The sequence below is a fragment of the Rhea americana genome, unplaced genomic scaffold (genome assembly GCF_003343005.1).
Source record: "Rhea americana isolate MKP2758 unplaced genomic scaffold, rheAme1 scaffold_214, whole genome shotgun sequence".
In the NCBI taxonomy this organism is placed as follows: Eukaryota; Metazoa; Chordata; class Aves; order Rheiformes; family Rheidae; genus Rhea; species Rhea americana.
Genome location: NW_028186299.1, coordinates 17,448 through 35,902, shown reverse-complemented (window position 1 = coordinate 35,902; position 18,455 = coordinate 17,448). Strand labels below are relative to the sequence as shown.

Below are 18,455 nucleotides of genomic sequence, written 5' to 3'. Positions count from 1 at the left end.
AAAGTTTCGAAATATAACTTTACATTCTAAAGTAAACAATAATCAGCAAGTAGCTGAATTCAAGAAGAAAGTTTAGATAATTCTATTGTAAATCCTTTACTTTTATTCTAAAAGGGTAAATAAGGACATCCAGGAAGACCACAAAATTTGAGCTAGCCATTTTTCAAGGAAGCTTTAAAAGTGATAATTCAGCTCCTCAGACTCTTTCATACTTATTTCAAGGTGCCAGTGATTTTCAGCTTCTTCCTTATATTTGAAATGTGCTTCTAACAGCAAAAGCTAATACCTCATACACAATCTGCAGAAATCAGGCTGATGAACAATGTAAGTTTTCAAACCAAATATCAGACTCGATGCCTGCTGAATGTACTTACCCTTTCTCCTCCAAAACAGCACATATATGCAGAAAATTGACCAACTTTGAATAACATTAAAAAAATAAAACAAAACAGACTGCCCCCCAAACACATCTACCTGAATACTACTGGTCAGCCTCCTAATCCTTTTTTTCAGCTCTTCAGTTTCTTTTTCCATTTCATTTTTTTCTCCCAGCATTTTAGTAAATGCCTTTTGTTTCCTCTGTAGTTCTTGGTTCAACTCATCCACTTCATTTAACAAAGAACTCTCTCTGTTTTTACTTATTTTAAGGTTATCTTTAAATTTTGTAATCTGATTATTTAATTCCTCTATCTGTGTCTAGAAGAAAAAAAAAAAAAATCAGGACACCAGCAATACAAAAACCCAAGGCAAAGATACTACTTAGTACTCACGGTGAGCCCCTTTGTTTGTCTATCAACGATCTCCTGGACATTCAAGTATGCCTCTTTTTGTGATGCTGCTGAAATAATCTGCTGTTCAGCATTAGCAGTCATTTCTGCTCGGAGTTCCAAAAGTGCTTTACTCAAAGCCTAAAGAAAAACCCATCAAATTTTATAAGTTACTATGAACAATACAAAATAGAAAAAGGCAATTCAATTTTAATATGTTAAATTATTCAACTATATTCTACCTACTGTTGTGCTCTACAGAGAAATCTTAAGCTTTGAGCCATATTAAACACTTAGTTTAATTTGTGGCATAAGTGTGATTTTTGTTGACTAACTTTTTGCTGCTTCTCTTTTAAGGCTAACTGGCTCTTCAGGCGTTCCACCAGGTTTTTCAGTGTTGCTGTGGGTGCTCTATTATTTGCTTCTTTTTGGGCCTCTAATTCAGCTTTTACATTCACTAATTCCTTCTCCATCTGAGATAACATGTTCCTCAATTCATTTGCTTCATCCTTCAGATGTTCCACATCAACTGCATGCTTTTCCTGAAGTCTAATGTAAAATAAGCATAAATAGGATGCATTGCAATAATTAAGTTAGCAAACTTGAAATAACCAAGGACACAACCTTATGTTTTTATTATTGTTAATGTGAATAACATGAATTTGGACATAGCAAAGACTCCCTCCACCAAGAATACCTCCATTTAATAAGAAAATTATTCAAGATCAACAAATGTTAGAGTACTATTCATATTCATATTTTCCTCTTTTCGAATTAATAATAAAGTTATTCTAACTCTTGGCATTCGCAGGTAAAGAAACATTCTACTTTCCTCCTTTTAAAGAAGGGATAAATTCTCATGAATTTAAAATGCTAGCTTAAAGACTTAACTTAAAGACATCGGTCATACCAAGACTCATGGAATACTTTCTTTTTTGCTGAAAGGCACAAAGTTAACAACTGAAAGGCATTTTGCAAGCCACAGTTTTTTCAATATTAGCCTTGATGAAGGATTTTAAAGTAAAACAGTTTACAGTTACCAATGATGGTAACTCTTCTGAGTTAGTTTTTTCAGCCAAGCCTTAAATTCAGCAAAAACATGCTCAGTTCAATAGACCCCTTCAGTAACAGCAATATGTAGCTAATTTGATCCAATCCATTTGTGACTTCATTACATTAATAGTCTAAAAACTTACTGGGCCCTGATACTCTCAAACTCTTTGATTTTCATTGAAGTAATCTGTTTTTGTTTTTCCAAGGCAGATGATGTTTTCTTTAATTTGCTAACAAGTGAAGCAAGAGAATTGTCCTGTTCTGCTACAGTTTGCTCCATTTCAGCCAAACGGAGGAAATGTTTGTCACTAGGAAGTGATAAAGAAGGCTTTTTCATTAACTCCTGTAAAACAGAACAAATACACATGACAAATATTTTAAGGTTTAAATCAAATAGAAATTAGTGGTGCTTTTCAAACTCAATCTTGAACATAACCAAATATGATAATTCTTATCTATTGTGACACAAGTCATAGTCCACGCAGAAACCTCAATCACATGGCTTTCAAAAGAGCTCTTTACAGATGTCAACTTATCATAAAGTGTCAAAAGATGAACTGAATTAGGTCGGGTCACTTCCTTTAGCCATAGACTTTGAATGACAAGAAGAGAAAACATAAAAAGACATCTACCTCTCTCCTAAAACTCCCCATAAATTAGGATAATACAAAATACGCTCTTATACGCTGTGGTACTAACTTTGTTATTTACATTTGTTCTCAAACCCATCTCTCTCAAATGCTTTCAATTCAAGAATACAATAACTCTGTATTGACTACCAATTTATTTTTCTGGTCATCATTTCTTACTTACTTTTGACTGCAAAACTGTTCTCTTGAACAGTAATTTTCAAAATTTGGGAACAACCTCACTCATCCCACAAATAACCGTAACTCACCAAAGCAGTTTGTTTGAATTTATTAAGGGAATTGTCAGTATGCAAATCTAACTTCTGGTGTAGAACTCTCAGGTCTTCTTCATGCTTCTTGGCTACTTCCTCTTGTTCCTGTAAGTAAGGGAAGCAAAGATGTAACACTATTATACTTACACTGGCACATAATTCTAGAAATTAATGAAATTGCAGCATCTTGTACACTGATTCCTCACTCACTGAATTGATACTCTGATCTTTTATTGTCCCCCAAATTTTCCTCTATTTCTACCATTTTTTAAATTCTTCTCATTTTTGCTATACCCACTGACTATACTTTTTCCCCCTTTTAACACCTATTGAGAAAAAAAATTCACCTTTGCAGTTTTACACTATGTTTGCTTTAGCAAGTAGAAGGGTACAACAGAACATGAGCTGTAAACCAAAACAGCAGGTGCTGAAGATCGACATCCATACTATGCACTTTTCAGGGCTGTTTACTTTGGACTAGTTTTGGTCTGGTCCCATAAATTGCATGTTTGCTAGCATGTGGTGCATAGTAAATTCATTCTTAGACTGCATTTTCTGGTTTAGCATCAAAGCAATAAAATTTAATTTCTCTCAGATGAAATAGCTATACATGTTAAAAAAAAGCACAATAAACGAAAATGATAGGAAATCTGCTTCAAAAATGCAGTCCTCATACAAACACACTAGTATAGAGACCCCCAGTCTTGAAGTACCTGTTAAACACAAGGTCTGCTTTTAAGAACATTTTCTATAAACACATCTTTCATATGCCTCCCAAATATACTGCAAGATGTAATCCACAGCTTACTGTTGTAAGTACATGAAAACCCCATATAAATATAGGAGTCCACTTCTCTTTTTCCTCCTGTCATACTAATTTAATTCCTATAAAGATATCAGATACATGAAACGCTTGACTGAGAGTATATAAGAAGTTACAAAAACTCTTCACGAACTTCCTACATGAAAAATGAATAATCATACCTGCTCCACTTCCTCTGAAGTCAGAAAACTACTAAAACTTCACTAACAATGAGATGAACAAAGAATCAACAAAAACAACTTAAAAATAGGAGAAAATATACACAAAAAGTTTAGCTACCTCTCTTGCTTTAGCAAGTAAACGTTGATACTTCTTTAACACTTCCTCCTTCTGATTTAATCTTGCTTGCATATTTGCAATGGTTTGATGAGCAATTTTTACGGCATGATGGTACTCCGGATCATCATCTTTTCTACTTAATTCAGCTATTATTTTTTCTTTTTCTGATGTTGCAGGTAATCGAAGTCTTAGTTCATTTATAACCTTGTCTCTTGATAGAATATTTTGTTCAGCTTTCCACAGAGCAGTTTCCTTTTCTTTTAATTTCTGCAACAAAAGGTATCAGAAAGATTTGTCTAAATTGACTTATAATCACAAAATGTTTTGTGCCCAGTTTTTTATGAGATTATTGTAAGATCAAAAGTCCTGTGATATAATTAGCATGTCATTATGTATTATTGCTTGGCACAAAGCACCTATGCAACCTGCTTTGTGCTATCAAAGTTATGAAGCTCGTGTCTTCAGATAGTTTGTGGTTCACAAACTGTTTTCTCTAACAGATTTTCAATTTAGTGATCTCAATTTTAGATTTTAGATTGTAACCTAAAATACTTTAAAAATCTGATTTTTTTAATGGAAAAAAATGTTAATTTTAGTTGTATACTATCACTCACATTCTCCAAGTTAAATGATTCTAATGGAATGAACACATCTGAATGACATTTACCAAAGGTTATTTGCAATATACAAACAAAAAAAATTAAAGACCATAGATATACAAACTTTGCCATTTATAAGAAAATTTTTATATTTCGCTACCTCCTCTAGTGATTTGCAGGTTGACCTAGTTTCCAGGATTGTTCGAACATGCTCCTGAATTTTTCTCAAAGCTAGCTCAAGTTGCTGTGGAAGGGGCAAACTAGGGTCTGGAACTGATCCTGTAGCCTCTTCAAACTGCACAGAAAGATTCACATGCATGTTATCTAACAATTCCAAAAAAGTGCTCATCAGACTATTTTTAGTTAATTTAATGCATGTACCTTTAAAGCAGTCCTAAGTATTTCATTTTGCTGATGATCATATATGTCTAATTGGCGCTGCAGTTCTACTTCCCTCTGGTCCCAAGACATTTGCCTTTCTTCATGAAACTGTAACAAATATTTGATAAAGAAATCTTATTCATTGAAGGCAAGGAGAATTTTATAACTGACTTAAACAGGAAATATATATACGGAAATATAAAATGTTTGAAAATGACTCAAATGTGCCACCGTGAAAAGAGTTATGGAACCAAAGTGCAAACATTTATGTTAACAAACTAGGAAAAAAAATATTCTTAAATCATTTAATGAAATAAGAATTTTCCGTTTTTCTAATAGCATGCAGATATATATACCTTATTCTGCTGTACAATTTCTTCTTCCAGATTATTGATTGTACATTCATATTCAGAAATTATATTATTCAAATATTTCATCTCTTCCTTTTGCTTGACTAACTCTCGATTCAGTTTAAGTTCCTGCAGATGGAGTTCTTCCATCTTCATATGCCATTCAATTACCTAATAATAAATTATACACAGTATTATAATTTATCAAGCCCACAGGCTGTCTAGATGCAGCTACACTCTTTGACTTTGAGGCAGCAGGGCATTTATCCAATCAATGCGTGTGTGGGGGGGGCTCTGCCGCCAAGCTTTTTCACTTCTGTTGAATAAGGAGGCATGGCAAGAATATTTAACTGCAAGAGGGATGACTGAAAAGGGCAGCAGATAATTGGAGATGTACTACATCTCCCCTACTCTGACAAAGAGAACCCTTTCTCATGTTCCAGATAATTTTTAAATGATCTGAGCTATATCATATGCACCCCTACAGCTTGAACAAAAAAAGCATTCAAGAAGTTTGGTTGTCTTTTCCAAAGCAGTAACAGATCTTCAAAACCATAAAAGCACTGTATAAAATTAAAAAATACTAAAAAAGTTTAGTAGTGCGTATGTACTAACTGTAATAGGACATTTTTATTTCAAAATGCTCTAGAAAATCTTTGAAAATTAGCTAAAAAATTGCTTACATACTGACATCTTTAATCATAAAAGATAAAGCCATATTACATGCGATACAGTGACTCTTATCCAGCTGGAAGACAACATTTATAATAGCAAAATATGATTAAGGGGCATTACAAGGGAATAACAACATTACTGCCTGAATTAAGTGCCTCTGAATTTATTTAAGAAGTCATGGATTTGTATCAACTTCAATTTAAGTTGGCAGAATAGTACTTCAGAATGTTACTTTGTGTCTAATTTCAACCTTCACTTCCTAAAAAAAGTGGTCATAAAAGAAAATTAATAAATTATAAATGGTAAGTAACTAATGATTGTCTTTTTTTCAAAAAACAATAGCTGTCACATTCTAAAACAGTATGTTTAGGGCACAAACTGGACTGAAATTTAATTTAAGTGCACATCAAATTAGCATGGCTATTCAAAGCTGTAAAACAGCTAACCTTTTGAGCTCCTCTTGTATCCTTCAATGCACTTAGTAATTCCTCTAAACTTTTTAGCTTTAACTCCATCTCCAGTGCTCTGTTTTCTGCATTTCGACGCTCTTGCTGGGCATGCTGAACTTCTTCCAGGATTTTCAGTTTGTCATTCTGCAGCTGAATCATGGTTTTCGAGAATTTTTCTTGTTGTGCTAAAGGCAGAGCACCACTAAACTGTCGCCGTAAAGACTGAATTGTCTGACGTAAATGTTTGGCTCTATTCCTTCCTTCCAGTCGGGCAAAATATAAGGTTTGCTCTCTGTCATCAAGTTTCTGCTCTAATCGTAGATTATGGATCTCCATTTTCTGTAGTTTCAATGCAAGTGTCTCCAACTTGTCTACAGCACTGGATTCACTAACTTGAAGGGCTATGATACGCTGATGAAGTTTGGCAATAATTGCTTTTTCATCTGACTGTGCCTAAGAACAAAATATAGAGTAACAATATTTTTTCATTTTTAATATAATAATGCAATGTTTATGTAATATGTAAATAAGGAATTACTATCTTTTTATATTTTATACACTGCATGCATTTTATCCCACAGATAGGAGCAAGAATTAGCCACTAAAAACAGAAATTTTTCTATAGTCATTTCTACAGCCAAATTTTAAAAGTATCTTCTCAGGTAAAATTTTTAAAAACAGTGTCTTCTCAAAATGCCAGGAAACAAGGAAGAAAAGTATATAAAATTAACAAATAGGATATACTCTAAAAACTGAGAAGTTTTGCATTTATGGATTCAAATCATTCTAGAGCATGGAAACAGTCCCAAGAGATTTTTTTTTTAAGCAAATAGTAAAGCAACATGGTAAGTCTGTTGCAGCTCTTCAAGATTCACAAATCATGTCTCAGAGGGGAAAAAAATGATCAGACTTTCTGTTTTTACATATAAAAAAAAGGTCATGATCTATTAATTGTATGAGAACAAATATTAACTGAATAACATGGAAAAAAAATGGGATCTGTTTTATAGTTGTATGAATAGCAATGCAAAAAAATGGAGGAGGAATTAATTTAAGTCTTATGGAACTCTTAAAAGGATATGAACATTCCAAGGATCAGCTTGCTAAGATCCTTCTAAAATATTTTTGTTGTTTCTCAATTTACTCTAGAATTACTTAATTCCCTTCTCCTTTGGAAAAGATTCAGAAAACTGCAGTGTTAACTGAGGTTGACTTCAGCATACCTGATAATCTAAAATTTGCATTCTAAGAGATTCCACTTCCTTCTCTCTGCATTGTTGTCGTGCCTCCAGAGCTCCGACTTGCATTTTTGCAACATCAGACAGTTCCCTTAACCTTGCAGGAAAAACAACAATGTTGTGCCATTTGAAACCACTGAATAACCTATTCAGCTCTTCTACACAGACGCTAGAACAAGATGTTTAAAATACTATTTCGTATCAAGGCATTCAAAGACTCCATTCTCTTCAGCCTACTCATCTCTACTACTTGTTGTCCTTCTTATGTACTGAGCAGTGCCTCTTTAGTTTTTTTACAGAAGGATCTCCTATAAATTATACGCATAGTTTGCTAGTAGATACGCACTCTAGGAAAACAACAGGGTAGTCTTTACATAACGTAAGCATCTCTCTCCTTCTCTATTTCCCTCCCAATTCAAAACATATATACTCAACAAATTTCATTCCCTGTTCATTCTCTGCTTTGCCAAGTCTGATCTCTCATTTTCGACATCAAAATCACTGCAAATATGCTCCCATAGGCTTTGCTGCTTTAGAAATGTAACAGGATTATATTTTATTGCTTACTCAAATACAAATGCCCATGATAACAATCACATCAACATATCTGAAAAGATCAGTATTTGAATTTATGCATACCAAGTCTATCTCTTTTAATAAAAGAAAAAAAATAAGTCAGCCAGCTTAAACCTAATTTTCAATATATCTTGATTCTTTGGGGAAAAAATGCTTTCTAATTCCTTTTATGAGTTTTTCATAAATCTACTGGAGGTTCTAGCAAAGAAACAAAATCGATCTTTAATTAAATTTGCTTAAAAAACAAAAAGTATCTAGGCGTACATCTACTCACACCTATCTAGGACAGCAATTCTTTGTTCAAATCAAAACAAAGTGAATGATTTTCTTTGTAGTGCCTGAATAAAATGCCTTTTTTTTTTCAATTCCAAATTTGGCATATATAAATAAAAAAAATAGGCACTGAAAATTACCAGTAAGTCATACACAAACAGTATATGTCTATACAGCCTAAATTTCTGAATGTTTCCAAACACACTGCATTTTGAATTTGTTACCTCAATACTTACTTTGATACTTCAATCTTTAGTTCCATCTCACTTTTTTCTAGTTCCATGATTTGTCGTCTATCTGCATCACTTACTGCCTTACTTACGCTATTTGACAGTTCATCTCTTAATTCTTGTTCTACTTTCTGTGCCTCCAGGTTAATTTTGGTGAGCTTAAAAAGTGAAAAACAAACAAAAATGGTAACCCTAAGTGCACATCAGCCCCCAACTCCTGCAAAAAGTACCAAAAGTATCTTGTATTTTTCAGTCATTACAAATATCGTACAGCTGTTAGAAAAAGTTTTCTTTTCTTTCTGCTTAAACATCTCTTTTATCTATATAAAATAGATAAAATAGATAAAATATCTATAAAATCTCTTTATTACTAGTAGATTAATCTGATTACGCTCAATAAACTGACTTCCAAAAAAAAAAAAAAAAAAAAAAAAAAAAAAAAAAAAAAAAAAAAAAAAAAAAAAAAAAAAAAAAAAAAAAAAAAAAAAAAAAAAAAGTGGTCTCTCTTATCACCTGGACCTCAAGTATTTGAGGCATTACCCTCTAGAAAATTAGCAAACTAGTGAAATAGAGGTTTATATTGAAACTGTAAAATGGGTAAGAAAAGAAGGAGTCATGCTGAAGTAGATTTATGAATTTGGAAAGAGAAACCTAGAAGACTTCCTCTAGTTATCAATTCTTAAAACTGAACTGGCTTAAAATTTTCACTAATTACCTTAGCATAGTCTTACCAGCTATAAAAAAAGAAGTGATGTTAGATTAGGAGGCACTGCCAACAGGCATATATGAAACAGAAAACAAACATCCTGAAGTTACAGGAATAAAAAGAGATGCACAGAGGCCCTAATAAGTATTAGTATAGGAATTCTGGTATTAGTTAGGAATTCATCAACTGAAAAGAAGACCACTATACCTAAGTGTATCATAGGACAGAAGACAATATATGTAAAAGTGAAAAAGGGAAACATCATCTAGGGTACAACTCCTGAGGTATTTATTAATGGAAAAAAAAGAGTCATGCCATCATCAAAGGCTTTAACAATGCCATCTCTGAAAAGCTTTATGCACTTTCAGTGACTCCAGACTCCATGTCTAAAATAAATGTGTAAAAACACCACTAAACTGATAGAGAAATAGAAAGCTCAAAGCAATCTAAAATAGGTAGACTATTGCATAGCAAAACACAAGGAATGGGAAATGACTACTGTCTATCAACATTCCTATCAACACAAACACAAGGGAAGAAAAATTATAGTTAAGCTGTAAGCCAGTAGCGGCACAAGAACAAACTTGAACAACTCTCTATAAATATATTTAGACTGGAAATTAGAATAAAATTCCATAAATTAATTACTTCAACAGTAGGAAACAAACTTCAGACAGGATATAGTAGGCACACACACACAAAAAAAATCTAACAAGATTGATATATTTACAACAGGAATTATAAGGGTCATCTGCAACAGCGATCAGATTTGATCGCACATGATTTCTCTTCTATTCCTGTATTACAATTTATGCTTGACACGACAGAAAGACAGTGACAGTAACATAACAGAATTACGACAGTATCACTCACAAAAGGGATGCAAAGCTCTAATACTTTCAGAATCATTAGAACTTAGGGAAAAGTTAGCAGGAAAGACTACTATTTGGAGCCTGTTGAATAAGTAGCTAGCTATTTGTCAAGGTGTTCACCATATATTTTATAGAGAATAACTCATCTTTGAAATAAAGTTAGTTATATTTTGAATAAAGGTCCTGTCCATGTGAAATTGCAGTGAGTACAGGCAGCATCACAAATTATGCATCATAAACCTATCTATCATAATGCTATATGAGTGGTTAAAACTCAGCTCAAAAATGTGCTTCTAAGATGCGTCAAACTCCAGTCTTAACATATTATTGCAACAGATTTACCTCAGCAAATTTTGTTTCCAATTCAAAATTACGATCTTCTACTTGCTTTAAAGTATTCCTTAAATGTTCATACATTCGTTGTGAATGTTCTGCTCTCTGTCTTTCATTTAATTCCTTCATTTCCAACATTGTGATTTTCTTAGAAATGGTTAAAATCTCACTGTTGGTTATTGCTTTTGTGGCCTTGTCCATTGCACTGTCATCCCCTATATTCAAAAATATTTAAATTAAATAATATATAAGCTGATACAACTATGAATATTATTTACACCATGAAATAGAAAATGAGTTTTTCTTTGTCAGATAAACTTAATCAAAACATTTAGATTATTTCTTAAAGCGGAGGTACGGATATTGAAATAGTCTTGCCTTATTACAAGCTTGAAAAAATCTATTTTGAAAAAAAATCATAATTAGTTATTGATGGGTATCGCTGCAACCACAGTTACTGAAAATGATAATTGTTTTAATGTAGTCTTTACTTCATACTTATTCAGCTGCTAAATCTTCAGCAAATTGATTAAAAATCTGGAAAAGGAAGACATAGACAAATTCTTGAAAAATAGCAGTGTTAACCTGTATACAAAGAACTGCTCAGTTATCAAGAAAAAATAATGATGTTATAAAGCATGAAACTAGGAAAAAAGAAAACATTCTTCTGACAACCTATGAAATACTTTAAGTGAATATCCAGCCAGATATGTCACATGTTATTCAAAAAACCAGGAGATGAAGCCTTGCAAGTTTCAGCTTTTAAACCCTTGACCCAACAACCTATAACAAATGAAGGTGGAACAATTTCCTGGGGAAGTAACCAACTTTATTTTGATGGAAGAGCTAAGAAGAAGGAAAAAAAAAATGGGGGAGGAGGCGAAGAGAGAGAAAATGGAAAAATGGATACAACATACTGTTTTGGTTTTTTTCATTTTTTTTCCTCCATATACATTAATTTTAAAATGTTGAAAAAACTATTTGCATACAAGACATACAATTTATTTTTAATGTTACAAAAGAACTTTTATACTTGCCTAGTTTAGCCATTTGTTCCCAAGCCTGCTCTATAGTGTGAAGTTTTTCTTTCGTAATCTCCAGTTCTTTATTCAGTGAATTTATCTGTGTTTTCAAGGATTCATTCTCCCGCTGCATGACAGGAAAGATGCAATGTAACTACAAACTAACTGTAGCAGATTTGATATTTAGTATCTATAAAAAAATTAAAATTCACAGATTTTACCTATGCATAATCCCTTAACCTACAAACATGGAAACAGAATACCATAGGTCCACTTCTAGGAGTCAAAATGTTCATTTTTGCTCTCTGGATGTATGTTTCTGTCAATTAGTATTAACATGAATATTTATGATCACAGAGACCATGATTCCTAGAGTGTCTAGAATTATATAAAGAAACCTAAGCTTGTCATACTAAACACACTTCGTAAGTACTTTCCATAAGTACTAAACACTTTCATGGTGGAAATGAAGAAGTACTTCTGTGAATATTAAATTCAGGTGAATTTAATGACTCAGTATGTTTACCCAGCACTTAGGCATTTAACTTTTGTTAGCCACAGACCGCCTAATTGACAAGAACATGACAGCTGTTTTAACTACTGTTTTTTTCTAGAAATTATTTCTTGTATGAATGAAGCAGGGAGGTAATAACTGATATCTGAAGCCAACTTCACAGATCTTGAAGAGAAACTCCCTTCTACTCCAAAATAAAAGTTCACGGGAATAGTACTACATTTGCAGTACTTATATTGCAAACACCTTATGAACATTCTTTGGTCATTTGCTTGTTCATTTCATACAAACAGATATTGTTTTTCAGAACTGAGTTATTCATTCCTGTAACTCAAGGATGAGTAAAAATGAATACTTCAGGACAAAGTAAAGCTTTGAAAGTGTTCACTCTACTTTCCTTATGAACTCCAATATTAATGATAAATATTCTTTCCATCATCCTATTTTTGATAATCAAAGAACTAGACATATTTGGTGGAGAAACACACCCAGAATTTAACTTAAAAAGCAAATAAGCCAAATAAAAAAACTCAAACAAACAAAACCTTTTATGCATGTCTACTGAAATGAAGATCTCTTGACATCTGATATTTCTCCAAACACTGACAAAGTACCAGGTAAGAAAATTAAAATATCAAGAGCAACATTAAAATAAAATTATGATGCAGCTGGATTTTATTTTGTACATCACATTCTCAACAGGTCCACACTGAAAATAGCTGCTTGTTAAAACTAGAGAGCCAAATTCTTGTCTAAATTTAAGCTTCAGCTTGTCAGACCAGCTCTCTTTCTTTACATTTCTACTCGCTCCAGTATGTCCTTCCCACTGCAGAACCATTACTAATACTAGCAGTTCTAGCACTGGGACTTTCATTTTTTCTTTTAAGTAAGGATGAGGAATAACATAGAATGAATGCAAAATGACATTTTTCCCTTAAGGCTCAAGCATAATACAAACTTTACCTCCATATGTTCCATATTTGATGTCCGCTGGACGAGCAGGTTATCTTTTTGTAATATATCTCTGTATTTAGCAGTTAATGCATTATACTGCTTATTAACCAATTCTAGCTCAGACAGTGGCACACAATCATCCAATACTTTTTGCAGAGCTGCAATTTTAAAGCTAGCCATTTCCTATGAAAATAATCAATATACTGGATTACTGAGGTCTGCTAAATCTTTAAATGAAATACTAAACTTACTCTAAAAGAAAAAAGAATAACAGTTAATATATTGTTTTAAAGTACAATAGCGATAGTATGATAGTTTTACTAGATTAATATTTATCAACTTCTTTCAATAAAGAGTCACAAAATTTCTCTAGTATTCCAACTCTTGTAGTAATTTTATCAATAGCTGCCTCAAGATCATAATGTATTAGTCAAAAATGTATTTCATAAAGATGAGTTAATATAGGCCGTACATACCTGAAAGGTCAAAAAGAGAGACTAGTTTCACACAATACTTTCATTAAAAAAAACTTTAAAATAGCTTCGGGGGCAGGGGGACAATTAACAAGCTTCTTGTTACAATACTTATTTACATGTAAAGAATGCTCTGAAAAAATTTGTAACAGCATTTAACCAGCATTCAGTTAAGGCATTAACAAACTCTGTACTAACAAGTACTGTCTCCCGCTAAAAACTGTAACAACATATTATTGGCAAATAGACTGCAAAAGCAAAACGTGTCTTACTACTACTAACCATACCTTGAATCGTTGCAAGTGTCCAATCTTCTTTGTAACTGCAGTCTCTATATGTGTTATTTCATCCTTTAGCTTCTCATTCTCTTTTCTAAGATGATGTTCCATCTCAAGTAAAGTGGTACACCGCCTTGTTAATGACCTTTCATTAACTCGTAAGACAGTTATTTTTCTATTATTTTCTGCAAGTAATTTTTTTGTTTCATTGGGATCCATCTGAAGTGCACTGAGTAAATTCTGTAAAATAAAGTAGGTTTTTACAGGAGACATGTACAGAAATACAGTAAACTCAACTACGTAGACTAGCTTTCTTTGTTAAAATACATTTTCTAATCTAATTTTAAAATCTCTGTTAGTATATCTGAAGAGGTTTCTTTCTGCTAATTATACATAACACGTACAAACACACACGTGATGTTGGAAAACAGAAATATTTCCATCTTCAAAATCATTAGTTTCTGAGGACGGAAACTAAATACATCTGATTAACTAATACAATTTTTTGCATTTTATCATTATTCTTCACTCTTTTAGTAGACCTATGTAGCTTTTAGAATCAAAATAAATGTTTTTTAATCATTTTCTAAAACAAATAGAACTCCTGTGGTTTCAGTCCATACACTAATAATCTCCTAGTTAAGATTTCAATTAGTATTTGTAAAGTAACCACACACAAGCTCCTGCGGAAGTGAGTGTGCATGCCTGTATGCATACACATGCACATGTAAATCCTGGGGGGGAAGAAGAATTACTTACAAGCTTAAAATTCTATATACAAGTATGAAAGTTTATAATGTTGGGAGAAAAAGTTACTGAGCAACAGTTATAACCCAGTTTGAGACTGCCAGGTGTTTCCCTCCTGGCACTGCAACTTGTGTCTAGGCATGAATGAGCTTCCTCCCTGTGTCTGACACCATGAGCAGCAGCAGGCTCATTAGCAGACTGGCAGCACAGAATGCAACAAGTAGGGATCTACCCCTCAGGTGGTGAGTAGAGGAACTTGTGCAGTGCTTTCTCAACAGCACATGGACTAGCATAATGCAAGGAGGGGCACAGGTACACATTAAACTGGAGCACCCCCATCTGCAACAGGAAGTGTGTGTAAACAGGGCAACTTGCACCTTTAGGAATTGGTATTTGTGCTTGTAATCTGAAGGGGCAAGGGTGGGAGGGTGCGAACATAACTGGGAATGTGGGTGTGTGGGGAGAGAACAATTTGAGATTAGCTATAGAAGAGTGTTTAGAAATTTGTAGGTGTATACTAACATTTTGTAAGCATCTAGTATTGTGATTTATCTTTGGTATGGCTTCTATTGTTTCTGAATGTATAGTTCACTGACTGCTGGTTAATTACCCGTCCCTAATAAACCAATAAACCACTTCCTTTCTGATTTGATTTAAATTGAGCAGTATTTTCCCTGCAATGTTCTCCTCCTTTTTAACAAATCATACTACAGTATTAAAGACTCTATCATGTGCCTGTATTAAACCCCTTAAAAATGTGAAAGTAAAAAAAATACTTACAGAATATTCCTTTATTTGTGTAGCATCCTGTTCTTTTTGTTCTTCTAGCTTTTTCTTTTCCTCTTTCATTTCTTTAGATACTTTTTGCCAGCTTTCCTTTTCACTGTCATAGTCAATAAATATTTTCATTTAGAATGATGAAATACTTGATAGTTTTCAAAACTGTAACTACAACAGTAACCCTTAAAGTACTGCAGACCAAGATATTTGTTGTTCACAATAATGTAATTTGAAAAAAGACTTTATAAAACTGTAGATGGGTAACTAAAAATTATCTAATTTTTTTAGGCTGCAGCTGGTTTAACAATGAACACATACTAATTCTTAAAAAAAAAAAAGTTCAAGTCAGAGTACTCAGGAAAGCAAAGGTCAATCAAAAAGACAGGAAATAACTGTGTATAAGATAAATGCTTTCTCTCTCCTCCAGGTGTACTACCAGGATGAGACAGTGATGTCTACTGCAAAGAATATCCACATAAGGGATTTAATATGTTTTAAATTATATACTTGGATTTCAGCTAAATTGTTTTAAGTATCTCTTTGTAAAACTAGCTAAGGTTTAAAACTTTTCAGAAAAACAACATCAACAAAAACCACTTTCAGTACCTCTTGAAAACTTCAGGTCCCCTCTTAAAAGGAAACAAAAAAATGATACAATTGACTATTATTTTTCTGTGAGCCTGTAGTTGGTCATTTTCTTTTTGAAGCAGGCTAGGCCCAGCAGATTTCAGCAGATATTCTCAGCTGCGCCCATTAATTAGGGTGATGAGATGCACAGCTAGTTAAAATGGTTTGGCAAATAATGCCTCTTTCCATAACTGTTTTCTTTTCATGAAGCACTCATGGTCATTAGCTAAGAGGAACAACATGTTAGGAAGAAGGCTTCTGAGAATATTCCTGAGAGAGTGACTATCTTTTCCTTTTGAAGTATTTTTTAATTTATCATACAGAGTGGTATAGCCTCAGAAGGGAGATTACTCACTTATGCTCTGAGAATTCCCCACAACATAGAAATTAGCTGTTTCTTTAGTAGCTGGAGGTTCAAATTTGCTTTAGGAAGTGGACAGACTTAAACCTAAGTCTCCTATATCCAGATCCTGAATTTGAGGTCAGAATTCTGAATAAAATGGTAGGCAATACCTGTTTAAATCAATTAAATCAATTTTCAACAGTTTTGCAACTTTTTCCTTCCATTGTTCCTTTATTTAAAATGCATAAAAGATAGATAGAAAAACCAGGGGTAAAAACTCTAAGTAAGAAAATAAACACAAAAATACAAAAAAGTCCTGTTTCTGTTTAGCCTACACTAGTCTCCTCTACCTACCTACCTCCTCTACCTTCATTTTTAATCTGGAAACAAAAAAGACTATGAACCTGTTTATACAGGTCTGACGAGGAAGTTCCTGTAGACGGTACAGGATAGTATAGGCTAGTCTAAATAAATAATCTAGGTATTTTCAATGACAGATTGTCTTTGAGGTCCTCTTCATTGCCCTGATCTTTAAGAAGTATGATCTCTTCAGAGAGTAGTGATAACACTCTCAGAGAAGAACTCTTAGTTTCTTCCATAATGGGAGAAAAAAAAAGGAAAGGTTAAGAAGGCATTTTGAAGGTAAGTTTTTATGGAATGTCATGTCTTGGAGTGTATCTCTCCACCCTTTTTGGAGAAGGAGCTTTGACTCATCATACATAATCTAGTAGTAAATAAGGTAGTGTTGTATAACTTTTAATATTTTCAAGAAAACGTAGTTTTAATATCTCAAACTGAGACATAATGTTATCTAGGAAATCTTAGCAGATTCAAAGAACAAAGAAAAGTACTATGTGATGAAACTCTTATTCCAGCTTTCCTGTGAGTATTCATTCCAATTCAAACCTTGAAAGAATACCACTAACAGTCTGTTAATTGAAGAATCATCAGATTCATCCCTATGCTTTTACCAGATAAAGACCCTTTATTTGGACCATAAAATATAAAAAATTAGATTCAATCAAACATATAAAGAAATTGAGTCTGAAGAAGAAACAAACGTTAAGAAAAGGCCTGAAGATCTGAAATCTTTAAAAAGAGATCTCTGATCTGTGTTTTGGTAACAATTTTCTTCTACCTCAGAAGAACCACTAGGACCCATACTTCAAAGCAAAAGAAAATGAGACTGAGGAATCCATAATATCGTATTCTAATGAAACATGGGATATCAGTTTCAGAAAGCACAATGTTATAAAGTATGCACCAGGAAAGAAGTTGGACAGAAAATATTTTCGTATAAGCTTTCTGACTCTTTATAGGACCAAAAAAAAATTTATGGAAGCCATATCCAAAAGCTGCAGCATTTATTACACTAACAAAGGAACCATTTCAACATATTAGAAAATTTTATGTTTGAAATTATTATTTACACATTCAAGCTTTCATCACACAGAAAAGACAGTACCTGTGATATTCTTTATACAGTAAGCCTTGTTGGTGACGAATTACTGTAAATTTTCGCTTGTAGTCCTCCACTGCTTTTTCAAATTGTTTAAGTAACTGTTCTTTATTTTCTAGTTCCTAAAGATAATTTTCAGAATAAAGAATATTGAAGTGATTAATATGGGTTTCAAACATGAAAATTTGCATCGAAACTACAGTTTTCCTATGTGTTTTTACATGAGTAATTTGTGCCATTAAGGCCTTTGAACTGCAGACATGAAATGTCTTTCTGTAGAAGCAATACATAAGGAAAAGTCCAATAAATGTAAGCATTCATATTAGTAAGTGCAAAATAGTACTAAAGTGCCTTGTGAATTACAGCTCAAAAATGTTAAAAACACCATGACATATTAACCCATATATTTAGTCCACAAAGAATACCAATTGAAATCTAACTGGAAAGTGATATTTTCTTCTTATGTTCCCAAATACTCTTATACTTCATATATGACTGAAAAATATTCAAAAGAAAATATACAAAAGAAAAATGATCAGAAACACAGAATAAAAATAGAATTATTTAGTAGTTCTTTTTATTCCATTTCTCAAAGAATCGTTTCTTCTTTGCTTTGCTTTTTTCCCCATGCTTCCCATGGGAATAACCAGCTTCAATTCCAATGTTTTTATGCCCTCCCTTACAAATGTCCATATATCTTTAATACCTAATGGAGTGAACCTTTGTTATATCAGAGACTCTGAGCAGTCATAG

General features: G+C 33.0%; 1 protein-coding gene across 1 annotated transcript in view; it reads right to left on the bottom strand.

Moving 5' to 3' along the window:
- Positions 1-18,455, bottom strand: part of CEP290 (centrosomal protein 290) — a gene marked incomplete at its 5' end in the record, with an annotated part of 52,719 nt that overhangs the window by 17,199 nt on the left and 17,065 nt on the right. The window contains 18 exons of the mRNA XM_085304948.1: positions 475-696; positions 771-908; positions 1,103-1,316; positions 1,964-2,163; positions 2,719-2,826; positions 3,824-4,090; positions 4,583-4,717; positions 4,804-4,911; positions 5,160-5,324; positions 6,275-6,730; positions 7,501-7,612; positions 8,601-8,752; positions 10,515-10,720; positions 11,543-11,654; positions 13,005-13,178; positions 13,756-13,986; positions 15,274-15,376; positions 17,709-17,824. Of these exons, the coding sequence (XP_085161074.1) occupies positions 475-696; positions 771-908; positions 1,103-1,316; positions 1,964-2,163; positions 2,719-2,826; positions 3,824-4,090; positions 4,583-4,717; positions 4,804-4,911; positions 5,160-5,324; positions 6,275-6,730; positions 7,501-7,612; positions 8,601-8,752; positions 10,515-10,720; positions 11,543-11,654; positions 13,005-13,178; positions 13,756-13,986; positions 15,274-15,376; positions 17,709-17,824 (3,219 nt within the window). The remainder of the gene's footprint in view (positions 1-474; positions 697-770; positions 909-1,102; positions 1,317-1,963; positions 2,164-2,718; positions 2,827-3,823; positions 4,091-4,582; positions 4,718-4,803; positions 4,912-5,159; positions 5,325-6,274; positions 6,731-7,500; positions 7,613-8,600; positions 8,753-10,514; positions 10,721-11,542; positions 11,655-13,004; positions 13,179-13,755; positions 13,987-15,273; positions 15,377-17,708; positions 17,825-18,455) is intronic.